The sequence below is a fragment of the Pseudorca crassidens genome, chromosome 7, assembly GCF_039906515.1.
Source record: "Pseudorca crassidens isolate mPseCra1 chromosome 7, mPseCra1.hap1, whole genome shotgun sequence".
Lineage (NCBI taxonomy): Eukaryota > Metazoa > Chordata > Mammalia > Artiodactyla > Delphinidae > Pseudorca > Pseudorca crassidens.
Window position 1 is genome coordinate 27523546 of NC_090302.1, and position 20898 is coordinate 27544443.

General features: G+C 35.9%; 1 protein-coding gene across 5 annotated transcripts in view; it reads right to left on the bottom strand.

Annotated features, from left to right (window-relative positions):
* Positions 1-4596: 4596 nt before the first annotated feature.
* The window catches only part of FSD1L (fibronectin type III and SPRY domain containing 1 like), a 70354-nt gene continuing 54052 nt past the window's right edge, over positions 4597-20898 (bottom strand). For 4 of the 5 annotated variants that reach the window (XM_067743752.1, XM_067743751.1, XM_067743750.1 and 1 more), the window contains 2 exons: positions 15449-15537; positions 4597-10720 (listed from right to left, as the gene is read on the bottom strand). In XM_067743752.1, the coding sequence (XP_067599853.1) occupies positions 10598-10720; positions 15449-15537 (212 nt within the window). In that variant the 3' untranslated portion in view covers positions 4597-10597. The remainder of the gene's footprint in view (positions 10721-15448; positions 15538-20898) is intronic. The other variant, XM_067743753.1, reaches the window with a different exon arrangement.

The following is a 20898-nucleotide window of genomic DNA, read 5'->3' on the forward strand; positions in this document are numbered from 1 at the left end:
CCAGCCTTCTGAGAATCAGGGGAGGCCTGGGAGACTAAAGCTTTTCTACAATCAAGAGGCACGTGGAGGACATGGGGGTGGGGGGGAGTGTCTGTCCCAGGAACGCCCCATAGGGTCCTGCTTGGTTACAATCCCCCTTTTTCTTTGATACTCCTCAATCCTGAGGTGTGGAACAAGAAAGGAAGTAAGGTTTGGGATAGAGAGGTTAATCATAAACTCGACAGAGGAACTCAGTTTTAGGGAACTCAGTTTTATGTAGAGTCCTCTGATTACTTAGAACTGGTAGTTGGTAGGTTAATTTAAAAAGTAGGTAGAGAGTGGCACAGACTAATATATACTACCAAGTGTAAAACAGATAGCTAGTGGGAAGCAGCCGCGTAGCACAGGGAGATCAGCTCGGTGCTTTGTGACCACCTAGAGGGGTGGGATAGGGAGAGTGGGAGGGAGATGAAAGAGGGAGGAGATATGGGGATATATGTATATGTATAGCTGATTCACTTTGTTATAAAGCAGAAACTAACACCATTGTAAAGCAATTATACACCAATAAAGATTTTTTTTTTTAAAAAAAAGAGACATAGAAGAAGGAAAAGAAAAAAGTAGGTAGCACCCAGAGGAAGGAAGTTACCAAAGATTAACAGGATCATTGGACACAGGTGCTAACCTGATGGACCAAAGATGGTAAATTTTGAACATCAAAATGAATAACTGCTATTGATTAAACACATCAAATATATGAAAATTCTTGACTTCATGATTCCTTAAAAATGAAACTCATTAGTCATGATTGAAGATTGCCAGGGCACCACCTCAGTATCCTGAAACTCGATAAAAATATCAAGCATTTATCTGGCCTTTCTTATTGGAACAGGATTTCAGTGTAACCAAAATACTAATGAGAATTCCAGCTAATAAATGATGAATGATAGAACAATCATTGCTACTCCTAATGCCGTATGAAGGACAGCCCTCATCAGTAGAGGCTAAAATTAAGTTGAAACGTTGATGGGGAACTTTTCAATAGACGGATTAGGCTGGCACCACCTGAACCCACTGATCAATCTTTTTAAGTGGGACAACCTGCCATTATGCACTTACGGATGTGATGCAACAGAAAGTACACAGCACCACCTGTGAAGGATTCTTGCCTTGCGGGCTTCCCTGGTGGCGCAGAGGTTGAAAGTCCGCCTGCCGATGCAGGGGACACGGGTTCGTGCCCCGGTCCAGGAAGATCCCACATGCTGTGGAGCAGCTGGGCCCGTGAGCCATGGCCGCTGAGCCTGCACGTCCGGAGCCTGTGCTCTGCAACGGGAGAGGCCACAACAGTGAGAGGCCCGCATACCTCACAAAAAAAAAAAAAAAGAAATGGAACCTGCATTTAACCATAACTCTAGATTTAACAAAGGCTATAGAGAATAGATCAGAATGTGGGACATTCTACAAGACAGATGCCCCAGTTTCTTTATCAATGGCATTTAAAAGGTGGTGAGAGAACTAATACAAAATCAGAGACTTAAGAGACATAACCAAATGCAAGGCATGCCTTGTCTGGATCCTGATTTGAAAAAAGCAACCATAAAAAGATATTTTTGAGATAACTGAAATTTTAATATGGGCTGGGCCATTAGACAATATTAATTTTGCTAAGAATGTTAATGGAATGTGGCTGTGTTTAAAAGAAAAAGTCATCATTGATGCATATTACAGTACTACTTATGAGTGAAACTTTTTAAAACAAAAAACTGACACAAACATGGCAAAATGTTAACAACTGATAAATCTAGGTGATGAGCATAAAGGTGTTCATTATAAATAGCCTCTCTACTCTTCTGTATGTTTGAAAATTGTCATGATAACAAGAAAAGGGAAAAATTATCAGGTTCATAAAGGGCATAACAAATCTTATTCCATGTAAAGCTTTAAAAAATGCAGTAATAGCAGAGGATTACATTAGCCAATCTTTTTTTTTTTTTTTTTTTTTTTTTTTGGCTGCGCTGCGTGGCATGCGAGATCTTAGTTCCCTGACTAGGGATCGAACCTGTACCCCCTGCAGTGGAAGCACAGAGCCCTCACCGCTGGACAGCCAGGGAATTCCCAACATTGGCCAATCTTTTGATTTGAACTATGGCCTTTTTAAGTGTGGATCAACTGATTAGTTTTTCTTACATAAGCCACAGTCATAATAGATCACCTGTTGTTTCTGGTATGTTTCTTTAAAGTGGACCAGGAACTTACAGATAACAAGTGAAGGAATCTCAACTCAGAGTCCTAGATGTGTGTTTTTCTTTTTTGCAATCCTCTGTAATTTACAATTATCTTGGACACAACTAACTTGTCAGCCACTTGCTCTTCATCGCTAAAGTTCCCTCCACTTGAATTTCATTGGTTTATGTAATATTTAAATTATATAATTACAACAATGCCACTGGCATAACAAGTTTGGGAACAAACAGCTAACTAGAGGTATACATACCACGCAACTGGTGGGAGCAGTACTTCTCCAGCATACAAGGGGGAGCCCAGCTGTGAGCCTTCAACTCACTGTGAATCCTAGTCAGTATGCTTTAACCCGGTTAGCCAGTCCAGTTGGAGAAGGGGTACAAGGATTGGTAAAAACAGCCTCTAGTATAAGCAAACATCCATCTTTTAAAAATTATTCAGATGCTGAAGCACATACACATCCTGGCCCACCCTAACACTGTGGGGCCCGAGGCAAGAGTAGAAATGGAGGCCCAACTTGACATATATTTTAAGTGTCTAAATAGGTAAGAGTCAATCATATACACATACATATATACATACACACACTTCTATCTTGACAAATATTTCTTCTCGAGGAACAGAAATCTAGGTTCAAAACTGAATTCTCAGACATGTGCTGGAAGGTGATAACACGAGAACCAGGTTGGCCTGTTCTCCCCGCAAGTCCCTGGGTCTTTTTCCTTTTAACGACTAGTTACAGCTTGCCACAAGGGTCCTGGTAAGCATGAAGGTGGACACCCCAGTCTGCACATCCAAGCCCCATCCACACTCCTCCCAAACTGCCTCCCCTTGAGTCTAGGGGTATACACCTGTAGTGCAGTGCAGGATGGATTTGGGGAAGAGGCCTGCATGTGCTGTGTAAGCAAGCTTTGGGCTGGTGGGACAGGGAATTATGGGGTCCTAGCTATCTGGCTCATAGCCAGGAACACAGACTGCAAGTGGGCGTGATTTCTTAGCTCCTTCACTTTTTCATTCCATGGAGAGGCACAGCCAGAGAGTGAGGATCATGGCAGGGAACCCCTCTTGCCCAAGTCGAAGTATACACCACCCCCCATGGTATCATGCTATATATACTGTTGGACTTGCTTTTTCTATTTCATAGTATCATGAAAACCCGTCCATTAATAGTATATTCTGTATCAGCTGTGTAGGGTTGCCTGAAAGCATCACGATCTAATCCCATGACCTTGTGCAAAATGGGCATAAACATACTACTAGTACCACGGAGTATAAATGTAAAATGAGGTGTAGTAATGGAAACACTTGGACAGAAAAGTAGAAGGCACAAAATTTCCTGAGCTCTCACCCGAGATCCAGTGAGGCACAGTAGGACTGGTATACCAAAGAAAATGTTCTCTAATTGAGGAAGCCAATCCCCATAATGGTCTACATATTTATAACATTTTGGGAGGGAGGCATGCAGAATGTATGTAGACAAGTATATAACAACTTGTGTAGCAACTTAGAAAAGGGGAGCCTTCAGAATCTTGGTAAGCCCATTGTTCAGTTAACAATTAGGTTGTTTGTATTTTGCTATCAAAATGCTGCAATAAGTACTTATTTGTGAGTATATATGTAAGAGAAATACCTAGAAATGGAATTAAACTTTTCAAAGGTATGTATATTTAATACCTTGATATTACTTAATTGTTCTCCAGAAATGTTGCACCCATTCACACACTCCATCTTCTATATGAGGGTACTGGCTTCTCAATATCTTTTGTCACATTCCTCTCCCTGTGACTCAAGACTATCCAGTATCTCTTCATTCTTCTCTTGGTGAAAATGATCTTAGTTACAGGAGATCCAGCCTCATCTGGTCATAGATTGGTTTTCTTTTTTCTCTTAAACTGGTTTCAAGTTAGAATATAAATTTTAAAAAAATCTTAGGTTCTGGTTCTCTCCTAGCTACCATCTACCAAAATGTAATGCAAGATGTGACAAGCTCCAAAGACAGAAACTAAGTTCCTGGTTTATGTTATAGTTACTTATAGCATGTCTCATCTTCCATCTATAGCTGCACTGTACCAAACAGCAGCTATTAGCAAGATGTGGCTCTTTACATTTAAATTACAATAAAAATTTTAGTTCCTTAGCTGAACTAGCCACATACATGGAAAGTGCTCAACAGCTGCCTATGCCTAGTGGCTACTGTGTTGGACAGCCCAGATACAGAACCTTCCATCATTGCATACAATTGTGTTGAACAGCACTACTCTAAAATAAAAATCTTTGGGGTCAAAAGTACTATGACACTTTTATCTTCTCATGCTCAACAGCACATTGTAGATATCTAATGAGAGTGGATAAAAATGCAAGCACTGAAGCAAAAGATAGCAGGAAAAAAAGTTTAATTTTTAGATGAGATATTCCAGGTGCTTTTTAAAGAACTTAACTTGGTCATTCTATACACAACATACAATCATTTCAACATACAAGTTACTCCACTTTGAATACTCTATTTTAAAGTTTAAAAAGACATTTTAAAAGCTTTGTCTTGTTTCCAAGGAAAATGAGGCAAAATGCTTATTATAAAACACTAGTTTGCAGCACTGCATACTGCTTAATTATAAGTAGTCCATTAATGTTCGTCATCCTTAACTTAAAGGTTAAACCTGAGGAATTAGAATTTTTATTATCAGAACTGCATAGCAAAACCATGTCCAGATGATAGAAACACCAAACAATCTGTGGATCAAGACAACCTCTAAACCATTTAATCCAATTCAAAGCAAAACAAGTAGGTTAGGAGAGATACTAAATGATATCCAGTTTGACAGTTTTGAAATGCCTCATGATGTTTTAAAAAAATGACAATGCAACAAAAGTTGTCAAATGTTTTAAGTGGGCATATTCACCTTATATCATTTATCTGATGACAGCAAACTGCTGAACCATTCCAAAACTGTTGTTTTGGAAAGAATTATTTAGGCCAAATTCAGTCTTTCATGTGGCACTGAGCAGTCATAAATTGAAAGTGCAAATGCCGGGATGGAAACATAGCTTAAATCATTTATTTATGCTACTATTCTACTCTGACACACTTTAATGCTGTGGGAACATTTTTACAGTTCTGTAAGTCTTAATAGAGTAACAGGCTTGATGAGAAAATACAAAAAGGCCACAAGTCATGCATAAACTAAAAATGCTAAAGGATATTTTAATTAGGCTTTCTTCTTTTTAAAAAAAATCATGTTTCATGTCCTGGTGATACCACTTTAAACACATGCTTTGTCAAAGTAAACGGCATCTAGAGGTATCCAAACACTTAAGTCCATTATTAACTGAAAGTAATACCTTACATTTACATAGCATTTTACTGTTGTTGAAGCAATTTCACACACTCCATTTCATTTTATTCCTCACAACAGCCCTGTGAGGTAGGCTGAACAAGTTACAATATTTTATGTAAGGCAATGGAAGCCCAAAGATGATGAATGATTTAGGTAGAGATAACAGATCTAGTATATGGTAGAGCTAAGGTGATTCATTTTAAATACTTTAAAAGAAATTAAGCCAAAATATTTTTTGTTACATCCAGAAAATTCAGACTAATGGTTTTTAATATAAATTACTCCAACTTTAGCTACTATTATCTTACAGTATGAATTAGTTATAAATTTGATTTTTAAAGAGTCTTCCTTAAAAGGTAAATTAGACTCAATGCTTTGGTACCTTAGAGATACTGGAAATGTTTAAAAAAAAAAAGCATTTTCATAACCCTTAGACTCTCCAAAAAGTTCCAATACTAATAAAAATGCCTTTTACCAATCACTTACAATTTGACTTATTTTAAAACTGGCCCAAACTTAAGAAGCTCCAAGCCAAAGCAAACACATTCACCTACCTGCTGTCCTACATACTGTGAAATCCTCTATATGTCCCTTCCCAAGGACCAACTTACATTGAACATTAAGAAAATATATCAAAAAAAAAAAAGAAAGAAAATATATCAATTTAACATAGCTCAAATGATTACAAATCAAAAGTCAGGACCTTATACTGACCCAGAACTAACAAATACTGTTTTAATTTAATAAGTGAGTAGTCTGGGGAGAAAAGTACTATGACAATCTCTGATATCTATTGAATATTTATAAGCCAATACTAACCTTTATATGGCATACCCAACAATATCTTTTCAACAAAAACATATACCAAATATAATCCACTTAACCTCCAAATTACTCAAAAAACTTAAAGTATTTACATTAATCAAATGTTCCAGGTAACAAAGCTATCATATGTGACATATCAAGATCACAAATATTTGCATAATATGAATACTGTAAGATATACACAAAACTAAAACTATGCTGAATATGAGATAATCTTTCTGCAATGATTAAGGAAACATTCATGATCTCTTATAAGTGCTCTAGTACTGGCATTATGAAATGTAAATTAAAAATAACAAATAACTTTATGGTTATTTGGATGTTGAGTAAATTTATGCTGACCATACACTTCCCTAAGAGAATATATCCGGTGTAAAAATAAAATCAAGGAAGAAAATTCTCCAGACACATTTTATGTGACTACATATAAGTGAACCATTTTATATGCAGTTAATTAGAATTTTTTTTACAAACTCTAACATTTACTTTTTAAAGTTTCTGACTTATTAGCAAAAACATTGTTTTTAAGATGCAAACTATGTCTTACCACGCAAAAGCAGCAAAACTACTATATGCACAGAAAATCACACTTCACTAATTTGGGAAATCCAAATACAAAGTATGACTGTCATATCCCAGACACTTAAATATTTGTTGTATGAATTAGCCAATGAATGAACACTGACCTTACAAATATGGGGTTTTTTAAAAAGAATTATCATGATGATTTTTACATATAGTCTGTAGTTTATTTAGCCTAGATTCACATATTTTATAGAAGTCTACACTGTCTCTTTAAAATTAATACTCTGAAACAATCATTTTCCATATATATCCTTTTCCAATTTTTTCCCATGTTTCCAAAAGACACTATCTAAGTAACTTAATAATTTTATGGGAAAAGTATATATAAAAAAACTAATCATTCTAGGTAAGTCATGGAATAGAGTATCTTAGCCTAATTAAAAGATTTCATTACAAATTATTTATTCTTTATACCACCAAGGATCAGTCTCAAAAATTTAAATTATACACGATACTGTACACACCTTAATTTCATAAATGAGCAAATAAAGCCAAGCCAGTATGTCTCTTTAGATGAAAACATGGGGAAAAAATGATTGCAGAACAAATTCGGTAAAGTCTAGCTGTACAGCAGCAGTTCATGGTTTGTCAAAATGGTACAGGTGCCATCAGTTAAAGCCATGTACAGACAGGCACGCCTTTAATACTTTCAATTTGTTTACCTACACCTGGAACATTCAAAGAATTACTGTATATTAAATGTGTATGTATATTCAGTTAGTAAATGCTTGGTATATACATCTTTAAGAAAAGTTAAAGATGTATGTGACAGTCAGTCCGAAGAGTCAAAATGAATTGTAAAAGAATTCTTTTTCTAAAGTGCTTAAGGCAATTCCTTCATTTCTTTATCCAGTTTACTAAGACTGCTTTGGGATTCAACTGCTAAAAGAGAAAGGCAATACTAAATGTATGTTTTTTATAAAACATAATTTTTTTTACACCTGTGATAACATACATTACCGTCAACCTCTCATGCATTTCTTTTACAGAAATCAATCATGTTTGACCTGTCAAAACGAAGAGTAAAAAAAAAAAAAAAAAAAGAATATTTGAAAAGGTATACCAACTTTCCATAATGTCTTCAATTGAGCGCAAAAAAATCTCAATATTTTTTAATTCAAATGTCAAAGAGAATGTTATATACTGTGTGTCAAGTTAATAGTTACTTTAATTTCAGACTATGTAAATAGGCACTACAGTTAGACTATTTTCTAGTTTGAAAATAAGGGTGGCAAACTTCCTCCAGTTTAACTTAACACAAATAAACGTAAATCAACTAAGCTAAAACCCCACACATTTTGTTCTTTTTTTTTAGAGACTTTTAAGAAGAAGCACAGTAAAAGGAAAACCTCAGATTCTTATTCTGAGGTATAACAGTATTACTTCAAATGAATTTTCCAAATGAATATTAGAAAACTTTATATGAAGGGTTTCAAATGATGATACGCGCACAGGAAGAATAATATGCATTCCTCCAGGCCCCTGATTAATATTTCCTTTTCCTCATGCCCCTGCAGTAGAAGCCCCTTACCAGTATAACATAATGGTCTCTGGTTTAAATATCAGTTGACACTGCATGGGGAATGGAGCAAGAGCATGCTTAGAGGAAGAAGGCACTTAAAATTAAAGAGAGGATACAATTATATAGACGTAACAGTGAAAGTTTTTAATACAAGAACTTCTGGCTTTTTCTGTGTCATTTTGTTAAAATATACGTAACTGTTCACAGAAAGCAGTTCACATAAAGCTCCACCACTAACTTACTGTTTTCAGGTTTAACTCTACGAAAAAGAATTATAACTTCCTGTTTCCTTAGGTCCTAGAACGACCCTGCTGTAGGGACATCCAAAAATTTCTTTCAAAATCTCTAGGAGAAACAAAGACCAAAATTATATTTATTTGGAGAATCAAAAGGGTATCTACTGACAATGTCATTCTCTAAACTTCATTATAGTCTTTAAAATATGTCATGAGACAATGGTATAGATATGAATGTCCTCTGAAAAAATAATACCCAGTTCAAATGAAATTCCTTATTTAGATTTGTTTTACAATGAACAAAACACCCTATCAGTAAACTATGAGAGAGAATGAGCTGTTCCTATTCCACAGGGCTTTCTGTAGAAAGCAATTCAAATGTAATAAGCAGCAATGGTCACTTCTAGGGAGGTTGTCACAACACAATATACTTAAAATGTGAACGAAAGAAAGTCAACATGAGAAAGTAAAAGTTTCAAAAATTAAGGAATATACAAATCCAGACCTCTTTAAAATGCTCAATGGATTCTTAAATACTGTAATTACAACCTTCAGTTTGGCTCAAAGGACTTGTTACAAATTTTAATCAACTTTAAAAATATAAATACTCTTCTCAATAACCATGTTTAACACATTGTTTAACACATTTTCCCTAAGTTTGGTAAAGATTACTCTATGTTGATTTTTGGAAGAATTACAACCCTTTAGAAAGCAAATGCATGTAGCAAAAAGATTGAGAGAAAAACCACCTCTGAATAGTTATATCTGAAAAACTCATGTGCCAAATATGTCAGAGATTTGTAGTTTTTCAAAACAGTTGTTTAAACCATTCCATCTTATTAAAAAGCAGATTTAAATGACTTCAGTAAAGAATAGTTTTAGGCACCTCCCTTTATAACCTATTCCTCGTAGATAAAGCTTGAATAGGTAGCTTTCTCTACTTACTATACAGCTTTAATAAACTTTCATCTTCCTAGAAATGTTAAAAATCAGTTATTACCAAATTCAAGTGGGAATTTACCAAAGGTAACTACTGAAGGTAGTATTAAACTAGACAAAAAATCAGAAAATATAAAGCATTAAAAAATCTTACCCATCATCCAAAACGATGGAAAGAAAAGTCTGATTAAACAGGGTAACATATAAAGAATATCCCTTTGCAGCAGGTAAAAAACTGAAATTTGGGTGATTTTAAGCTATTTTGTCTAGAAACTTCCTATCCACTTTCTTTTTTGAGTTATAACCATAAGAGAAATATCACAATATTTGGAAAAGAGAAAATGATATTCAATCCAGTCAATAAACAAAAGAGGATAATTTAGCAAACCTCAGCTTGTTTATAAAAGGGGAAAAATAAACTATTGTAAGAAAACCTTTCTAGCACCCCCAATTATTTCCATTTTTAGAAAACCACAGAGGACTGTATAGTTTTCAAGCTTCAGTGTGAGAACTAAATAACAGGTAGTGATGACATTAAAAAAGAGAAAGTACAGAGGAAAGAAGACAAGATTTAAATGCTTTTCCCTCAGGTCCTAGGGCTACCATATGTAACTAAACGTATTAGAAGAACCAAAGTAATCCAAGAAACACAAAAATGAGTTTCTATGTAACTACTTAAACACTGCCTTTTTCTCCCATTTACTCTTCAAAACACCAGTTTCTTGCTCGATGTCTGCTTGCTTCTCTGATATTGCTCAGCAGGTTCCTGTGAATGCTTCGTACTAGATGCTTGATGCTAACAGATTCCACACCTTAAAGCAGAATGTAGCAAACCTGATTTCCACCACTCAAAAATTTCTGTGATTAGTAACTGCACAGAAAAGGCCACCCATTCAAGAAGGGGTGAGGGAAGGTAAACATATTCTGAATAGGCATTACTGAGTAATATTGTTTAGGCTGCTAGCCGAACCAGTCATTCCATTTTCACTTTTCTGAAGTGTTCTCACAGCACTTGGAACCTGCATCCCAGTATTCAAAGAAAGTCCACCGCACCAAACCTAAGAAAGGACAAAAACAAAGCTTCAGTCAGATTTCAAATCAAATGAAAACTTAAATGATCCTTATATTTCTATTTGAAAGGCAAAATGCCACATAAGTGAACATTATCAAATTCCAAACTGATAACCTTTGTATGTGAACTGAGGGGAAGTGGAAAGGCTAACTCAAGAGTCTTCTAGAACCAAAGAAGTCTTTTAGACTTTCCAAGAGACCAAAGGAAGTCTTTATGATAGCAGAACCCACTGGAGCTGCACACAAGAAAGGGAAGTAAGGGCTGTAGAAATTTAGAGACTAAATTGGATTAATCTAGGCAAAAGACATTATCATTATTGATGCTAATGTTCACAACCAAGAGAAGTGCACAAAGAGTCAACTTCTTTACCCCAATTACTGCTTTAGATTTTGATAACGAGGCGTGGCCTGACACTATAGGAATTTAACACCCCTCTGTTAACAGAGTAATTCCATGAGTTTCTTCCCTAGCTTTTTAACAATAAGAACTCTTTTATAATTCTTTAAGGTTGTCAGAGGAAAATGCAAATGACAATATCCAGATACACTTGCTATATTCTATTATAAATGTGAATGAGTTTATGAAACATAAAACTGCTTCACTTGTGAACAGAGCAGCTGTCATTCAGTAAACTATAACTTATTTGGAATACAGTCAAGAGAATTAAAATGTGAAAATATGAATCAGTTAAGCTATCATCAACTGCCATTTATGTAGCAGACATAAGCATAAATCGAGGGAGAGTCTAGAAATTTTTTAAGTATTCCCAACTTCAACTATATCCTAAAGTATTAAATATTTACTAAGTAACTACAGCATAGTTACAAAGAATTTCCTGACCTGTGAAATGTATAAGTATATAATTAACATTCTAAAATATTAATGACAGAAGGTAATGATAACTCTTAAAATACAAAAACAATACAAAAACAATACAAAAACATGGGACTTCCCTGGCGGTCCAGTGGTTAGGACTCTGTGCTTCCAATGCAGGGGGCACGGTTTCGATCCCTGGTTGGGGAACTAAGATCCCGCATGCCACGTGGCATAGCCAAAAAAAAAAAAAAAAATATGGCACAAATGAACCTATCTACGAAACAGGAACAGACTCACAGACATAAAGAACAGACTTGTGGTTGCTGTTCTTTATGTCTGAGGGATGGGGGGGGTAGGGGAGGGATGGACTGGGAGTTTTGGGTTAGTAGATGCAAACTATTATATATAGAATGGATAAACAACAAGATCCTACTGTATAGCACAGGGAACTATATTCAGTATCCTGGGATAAGCCATAATGGAAAATAATATAAAAACGAATGTATAGGGGAGTTCCCTGACAGTCCAATGGTTAGGATTCGGCACTTTCACTGCCGAGGCCTGGGTTCAATTCCTGGTTGGTGAACTAAGATCCCGCAAGCTGTGTGGCCAAAACAAAAAGGAATGTATATATGTGTATACCTGACTCATTTTGCTGTACAGCAGAAATTAATACAACATTGTAAATCAACTATACTTCAATAAAAAATAAATTAAAAAATATAAAAGCAACTGATTATAAAACTACTATTTTATTGAAAATTATTTGATTTTAAAAAATATTTACTCAAAATATCTATCACAAAGGTGGAAGGGAAAATCAATGGAGAAAGGTTAGTCTTTTTCAGTAAGTGGCACTGGAACATGTGGACATTCATATGCAAAAATGGATAGGGAGGGTGGGAGGGAGACACAAGAGGGAGGAGATATGGGGATATATGTATATGTATAGCTGATTCACTTTGTTATAAAGCAGAAACTAACACACCATCGTAAAGCAATTATACTCCAATAAAGATGTTAAAAAAAAATAGATCTCAAACCATGCTCTATACCATATATAAAAGTTAACTCAAAATGGATCCCAGACCTAAATGTAAAACCTAAAATTATAAAACTACAAGGAGAAAACAAAAGAAAATATCTTTGTGGCCTTGAGTTGGGCAAAGCATGAGCCATAAAAGAAAAAAAATCGATAAACTAGACTTAATCAAAATGAAAAACTTCTCTTTGAAATGTCAAGAAAATGGAAAAAAATCAGAGACTGGGAGAAACTATTTGCAAAACATTTATCTGATAAAGGATTTATCCAGAATACATAGATATCTTAAAACTCAATAATAAGAAAACAAGTAACCCAATTGTAAAAAATGAGTAAAATATTTTAAGATACTTCACCAAAGAAATTATACAAATGGCAAATAAGCACATGAAAAAAGCATGACATTCACTAATGTAATTATAGTTTCATCATTTGGAATGAAAAAACAATGAATAAACTCACTACCTACTTTCCTGAGATAGACTCAAATTAAACATGAAATCTACCCTTTTAAAAAGCATATCTGAGGGCTTCCCTGGTGGCGCAGTGGTTGAGAGTCCGCCTGCTGATGCAGGGGACACGGGTTCGTGCCCCGGTCCGGGAAGATCCCACATGCCGCGGAGTGGCTGGGCCCGTGAGCCATGGCCGCTAAGCCTGCACATCCGGAACCTGTGCTCCGCAACGGGAGAGGCCACAACAGTGAGAGGCCCACATACCGCAAAAAAAAAAAAAAAAAGCATATCTGAGACTTAGGGGAAAAATAACTTTGAATTCTACATGGTAAAAATACTGTCCTTGAGTGACCAATTTGGAAAAACAGCCAAAAACAAATCATATGCAGAGGTTAAAAAGAAAATAACCTTTCCAATATTCCTAAGTATGGTACTACAAACAATAACTTTATTCACTAATCATTTTTACTTTTTAAGGGAAATCTAGGAGTCTTCGTTATTAGCATTCTTTTAAACTTATTTTATGACTTTATGGTATCTAGGGTAAATAATCATTATCAATTGTGAGATTTAAAAGTACTGTATTTTAAACCCACATATAACCTGAATACTTTTATCCTTACAGTTTAGGAGTTACAGTTGGGGGTGATTGTCGAAGAACACACATATAAACATTCCACCAAGTCTGCAATGGAAATACACCATCCTGATCTGTAGAAGCAGCCCCCAAATTAAGGAAAGTTCTAGCCAGAATAATGATGATCTTAACTGGATTGCAGAACTCCCCACAGTGGCCTAATCTTATAGGGAAATGCAACAGATAAAGGAATTAGGAGAAGCAGTAATATTTCCTTAATAAAAATATAAATTCAAAACCAAGTTTCATTTTGTGTGGAGAATCACGACTTTTTCTCAAATTGAGTAGTCCTGAAATTATACACGTGTATATAGACATACATATATTCAGTCTACCACACATAGATAGTCATCTAATATTTTACAAAGATTGTACTGCAGTGGAAAAAGGATGATCTCAGTAAATGGTCCTGGAATAAGCAGCTATCCATATGGAATTAAAGAACATATTTCAACCTTAACATCATACCAAACATATCATTTCTATATTGTACTTGTATTGTAAATGCAGTCTATGTCTAAATGTATAAGGAAAATTTTGCTTTTAGAAGAAAACACAGTATTTTCATGACGTTGGGAGTGAATAAAAATTTTTTAGACTGAACACAAAAAGTGCTAACCATAAATGAAAAAACTGATAAACTGAGCAACATTAAAATTAACAACTTTTGTTCACCAAAAGACACCAATAAGAGAGGGGAAAGGAAAGCCAGAGTGGAAAAGATAACTGCAATACATATATCCGGCAAAAGACCCAGACTATAGAAATAACTCCAAAACAATCAATAAGAAAGAGGAAGAAAATCCAACAGAAATACAGGCAAAAGACTTGAGCAAGCATTTCACAAAAGAATATATCCAAACAGTCAATAAACATATTAAAAGGTGTTCAACAGCACTAATCACCAAGGAAATGCACATGAAAACCACAATGTAATATATCATACCCATTAGAAGGATAAAAATTTTTAAAAAAACAGTATCAAGTGTTGATAAAGATGTGGAGGAATTCAAACTCTCATATACTGCTGCTGGTAAATTAGTATAACCAACGTCTTTGGAAAACTCTACTACAGTTGGTTACACACATACCATATGATCTAGTAACCTCAATCCTAATTATATACCCATTGGAAATACATATACATATCTACCAAAAAACATTAACAAGAATATTTATAGAAGTTCTATTTGTAAATGTCTCCAATGGGAAACCACCCAAGTATCCAACTAAATTAGAATGGGTAAATAAATTATGATATAGTCATATAATGGAAAACTATACATATACATACAATAGAAAACTATGTGAACTACCACCACATAGAAAAACATGGATAAATCTCAGAAACATAATATTGAGCCAAAAAGATACTGTATGATTCCATTTATACAAAGTTGAAAAGAAGGCAAATGAATTTATGGTACTAAAACCCAAGACAGTAACCACTTTGGAGGAGGGCCATTAGGGGCTGGAAATGGGCACAATGCTGCATTTTTTGACCTAGATGCTGGTTACAAAAATGAGTGCGGTCCTATGAATATTGATCAAACTACACGCTTATGGTTTGCAGACTTTTGTGTCTTAACACTTATTTCAATAAAATATACCAAAAATATACAGACAAACACAGATTTGGGAGAGGTGGACTGGGGAAAGGGAGAGGAATATAAAGAAAAAATAAGGTATTGTGCTTCCCCAAATATACAGCATAGATTGTTCTCCTTAAAGTTGCCAAACCAAATAAAATATAAATTACGTACTAACCATGAAACCAGGTAGTACTGGCTGAGTAAATTTTGTCTTAAAGGAATACAACAACTGTTTTGAGTTTGCATCATAGAAAGAAAGTTGACCTAAAAGGAAGGAGAAAAAAAAGTCTGATTTATTATTGAAAAAAATAATAATATCTAATTAAGTCTAACATAAAATCATGCATAAAAAGTAATAACCAAATGCACATTTTGGCATTAATTTTTTTGTCACTATGAGGACTGGACTTAGTAATTCTCACTTGCAAATCAGTAGTAAACATGCTTAAGAAAAAGCCCAAATCCAGTTTTCTTTCCCTGGTTTTCAAGATCTCCATAGTGCTTGCATAATCTGGCACTATTCTACTTACTCAACTATAGACTATTTATTTTATCATTATTTAACAAATGGCTTCCTTAGCCCAGTAAAAGCCATGGTTATTTCTTCTTCATTTTTATTATATAATCAGCCTTTCCACCCAAATCCTATCACCATTTAAGGTTTACTCTATGAAACTTTGTCTACTAACTACTTGAAGCCATGCTTATACCTGAGTTTCTGAAATCATGGTATAGTTATCACCGCTTCAACTTTGTTAATTCTTAAAATCTCCGCACAGTCCATCTTTCAACAATGATCATGCAACTAAATCACTCTTTCTGACCACCTAACTGTCCAACCTGATGGCATCCTCACAACTGTTATCACTTCTTCAAACTCTTCTCTCATGACTATTCTCTTGGTTTGTTTCCTAATCCTGAGGATATCTTCTGTCTCTTTTTCTCCTATTCTAAATGTAGATGCTTAAAGCCAGAAACAGGGGTATCAACAGTGGTTAGACTCCCAGGGAGGAAACAGATCACCTCATTGCTCTTTCAAACCCATCTTTCTAGATGCTTCTCACTTAACCTCTCTGAGCCTCAGTTTCCTCATCTGTTACATGAGATTAATAATTCTAACCTTTTAGGATAGTTGTAAGGATTAAGTGAGAACAATATGCAAAAGGGGCTTAAATCCATACCCAACATGTAATATGGACAACTATTTCTATTAGTGGGAACTCTTAGTGATGCTATCAAAATAGTCATATGTTAATTAAAAAAAAATAAGTGTAGATGCTTGTCCAGGCTCTTTCTCTCTACAATGCTCCCACTGCTGCCATTAAACAGAGAAGAAGAGAAAAGAAACTAACATTTATGCCTACTATTAAAGAACTGGGTAATTTATACACATTACCTCAAAATATCAAGCAACCTATATATGGTCACAAAGTTAGTACACAGCAGAGCAATAATGCTTAACTGTTCTGTGCAATATTCACTGGCCATTCGTGATGCCATTTCTAATATTTACCTTCAGCTAAATAATGCCACATGGCTGTCCTGCTGGCATCTCATCTTTCCCCAGGACTCTATGCTCCCTATCCTGTTGATGATACTATCACCCTGTTGATCACACTGGATGGAACCTCAGTCATCTTCAGTTCTTCTTTGTCTCTCCCTCCAATCCATATTTAGTTATCAAGTCCTATGAATTCTACTTTCACACCATCAAATTCATTCTTCTTGATTCCTCACTGCTCAGATCCCTCTTACCACGAATCACTCAACAAATACTTATTAAGGGCTCACTATGTGAAGCACTTGTCAGGCAATAAGGACATAATACTTAACAAAACAGACATGGTCCTGTATATATAAAGACCACCTCCTTGAAAAGTCTTCCCCTATCAATGTTTGCAGTCTCTTCTACATTCAACCATTTACTCTCTAATATTTCTAAAACTATATTACAGTCATACGACTACAGTTTTCTAAAATGAACAGAAGCCCCCCCACCAACTACTAAAAAAAAGACTAGCTTATTATTATTTTTCAAGGCCCTCAGAATCTGATCCCATCCTACATTACAATTTCTTCCTATACCCTATGCTCTAGGTTAAAATTATACTTCTTACTACTATCTTTAAGGAACCACCAAGTATGGGAAAAGAGAAGATAAGGAAATGCTATCTTGGTAGTTGAAAAAGAAAAAAAAAATGTACGCCAATAAATTTACTAGTTATCCTGAGGAAAATATTTATCTGATTCAAAAGGAGTAAATAAAAAAGATGCAGCAAAACTGACATGTCATCACTATCACTAAAAATAAATCAAACCAAAATCAATTTGTTTACTTTTTTGTTTGAGTAACCAGGTCGATGCCTCATGGAATCATCTGGACACAATGTTAACTAAAATGGTAAAATTTGGTTTTATTAGCTCTAAGTGTCAACTTGGAGAGAAGTATTTAGGGAATTACTTTTGTTCCCTAGTTCAACAGTACCTCATCCTCAAAAGTTTTATAAATATTTAGATGACAGTAGAGAAGATACTTATCAAATACCTAACTCAAAAAACGTAAAGAAATTTTGCAAAAAATAACCCCACCAAGTTAATTTTTAGATGATCTTAACAGGAGGGAAAGATTGGCCAAATCTATTAAGATGAAACTTAAGGACAAATATAATATTCTTCATTTGAGTTATAAACAACAAAAAACACCCCAACACTGACAATATCAGAGAAAAAAAGATAATCTGACAGAACTGCATGGAAAAAGATCTAGTGGATTAGCTGTCTACAAGCTCAATATTGATCTACAGTGCTGGTAAGTCATATTACTAGAAATTATGCGGCCAAATCACTAACCTATGAAGGTCAGAAGTTGTGTGTTCTACATTGAGAACCAATCTTTAAAATATATAGACATAGCATACAACCACAGGAGATAATAAGGGTTTGGAAAAATTAAATTATAAAAGGAACAGTTAATGGTATAGGGAATGTACAGTCTGGAAAAACAGGGCAAGAGAAGTAATGTTAGTAGTTTTTAAACAAATAAGGATTATACAGTAAGTCCCTTACATACGAATGAGTTCCATCCTGAGAGCGTGTTCATAAGTCCAATTTGTTCCTAAGTCCAACAAAATTAGCCTAGGTACCAAACTAACACAATTGGCTATATAATACTGTACTGTAACAGGTTTATAATACTTTTCACACAAATAATACATAAAAAACAAACACAAAAGTAAAGAAAACATTTAAAATCTTACAGTACAGTACCTTGAAAAGTACAGTTGTACAATACAACAGCTGGCATACAGGGGCTGGCATCAAGTGAACAGGCAAGAAGTGTTACTGACTGGAAGAGGGAGAGGAGGTGGGAGATGACAGAGCTGAAGGATCGTCAGCAACAGGATACGGAGGGCAAGCCGCAATTCCACTCAGGCCTGAGGTTGATGGCAGAGGTTCTGGTTCCTTGCTTGATTTAATTCTATCTACCCTCTTGCAAAAACGATCCAGTGATGTCTGGGTAGTAGCTCTTTTTTTCTCATTATAGATGACACGGTAGCATTGGATTGCATTCTGAATTCTGCTGCAACCTTTGTATACCGTTCTACGTTCCGGTCCTGTGCCTCCAAAACTAACAGTGCCTCCTCAAATAAAGAAAATCCCCTTGCCATTTCCTGCGTCATGAATCTCTTCAGTTTTTCGGTTACTTCTTCCTCCTCTTTTCTCGTCGTCCTTTCTCTGGGCCTCCAGTTCAATCAAGTCTTCATTAGTAAGCTTCTTGTGTTGCACAGCAAGGAATTCATTGAAGTCATCCTCTTGCAGATCTAGCGCCAGCTATTCGCTGAGGGTCACTAAGTTGCTGAAGACCTCTTTGGACTCCTCATCCACCTTCTCAAATCCACGAAAATCATGAACAAACCGTGGGCAAAGGTTCTTCCAAACCTCATTCATGGTGACAGCCATAACCTCACGCCAAGCAAAGTCCGTATTTTTTATGACCTTGTAGATGTTACAGTCCTTCCAAAATTGCTGCAAGGTTGTTCCTGATCCGTCACTTGCCTTTACTGCCTGATGAAAAGTGTGATGTAAATAGTATTTCTTAAAAGTTGGTATAACTCCCTGGTCCATAGGTTGGACGAACAACATAGTATTTGGTGGCAGATGCACTACTTTGAGGTTGGGTTGAAAGTTGTCCATGAATAGGGAGCGGCCCAGAGCACTCTGAAGCAGCAAAAGAATGTTGAATGGGATGTCCTCTGCCAAGCAATATTTCTCTACCTCCGGGATAAAGTGGTGGGAAAACCAGTCCTGGAAAATGGTCTGTGTAACTCAGGCTTTGGGGTTACTCTTCCACACAACAGGAAGAGAGAGCCCTTGGCTGTGTGTTTAAGGGTTCTTGGGTTCTCTCAGTGATAAAACTAAGAGAGGCTTCAGCTTCATATCGCCGGAAGCATTGCCACCAAACAACAGAGTTAGCCTATACTTTGCTGCTTTATAGCCTGACATCACCTTTTCCTCCTTACTGATGTAACTTCAGTCTGGCATCCTCTTCCAGTACAGTTCTGTCTCATCCACATTAAAAACCTGCTTGGGTAAATATGTGCTTTCATCAATAATTTCTCGAAGCGTTTCAGGAAATTCCCGAGCAGCTATGACATCTGCACTTGCTGCCTCGCCACTTAGTTTTACGTTTTGAAGGTTGGCTCTAGCCTTGAACCGATGCGATGAAACCAGCCATGGCTGGCATTAAAAGGTGTGCCCTCTGGTTCTTCGCCACGTTTCTTCTTCAAGTCTTCATAAAGGCTTTTAGCTTTCTCTTGAGTCAGCATTAAGCTGAGCAGAACTCAGCGCTGATGTTGATCCTGCATCCGCACACTGAGAAGTTTCTCCATCTCCTCCATCACTTTTCCACGCTTCTTCAATATTATTGTTGACATCTTCGGCACAGCAGACTTCATATGTCCGATCTTGTCCTTGTTCTTTAGAATTGTGCTGATGGTTGAACGATTCGTGTTATAAGAATGAGCGATGTCTACCATCTTTTCACCTTGCTCCACTCTCTCAATTATTTTCACTTTTGTTTCCAACCTTATCGCTTGGCTCTTCTTAGTAGTACCAGCTATATCACCGCTGCTTTTAGGCTTGCCTCCTGACATTCTGGGCTTGAAATAAAGATACCGTACTACTGTACCCTATATAGTACTGTACAGTAGGGTACACAAAAGCACAACCACTTGTAGAGGACGTATACACGTGACAATGTACACTAGACACTTGAACTAACTTACATGATTGGACATGCGAACGCACATTCACATCTTTGAGAGTTCACAACTTGAAGATTCATATGTAGGAGACTTACTGCAATGTAAGTATGAATTAGGGAACATAATTCTGTGTTTCTTCAGATGTCAAAATTTAAGAGCAACAGTCTCAGAAGTTACTGAGAAGACAAAGTGAGTTGATTTAAGAAAAACCTTCTAACCAAGTGTTATCCTACAGCGAAACAGGCTGCCTTCTAAGACAATTAGCTTCACACAGAAAAGTTCCAGCATAGGAGTTGGCAACTACTTGCAGATATAATGTAATAAGGATTTTATACTATGTGGCAAATGGATTGGGTAATTT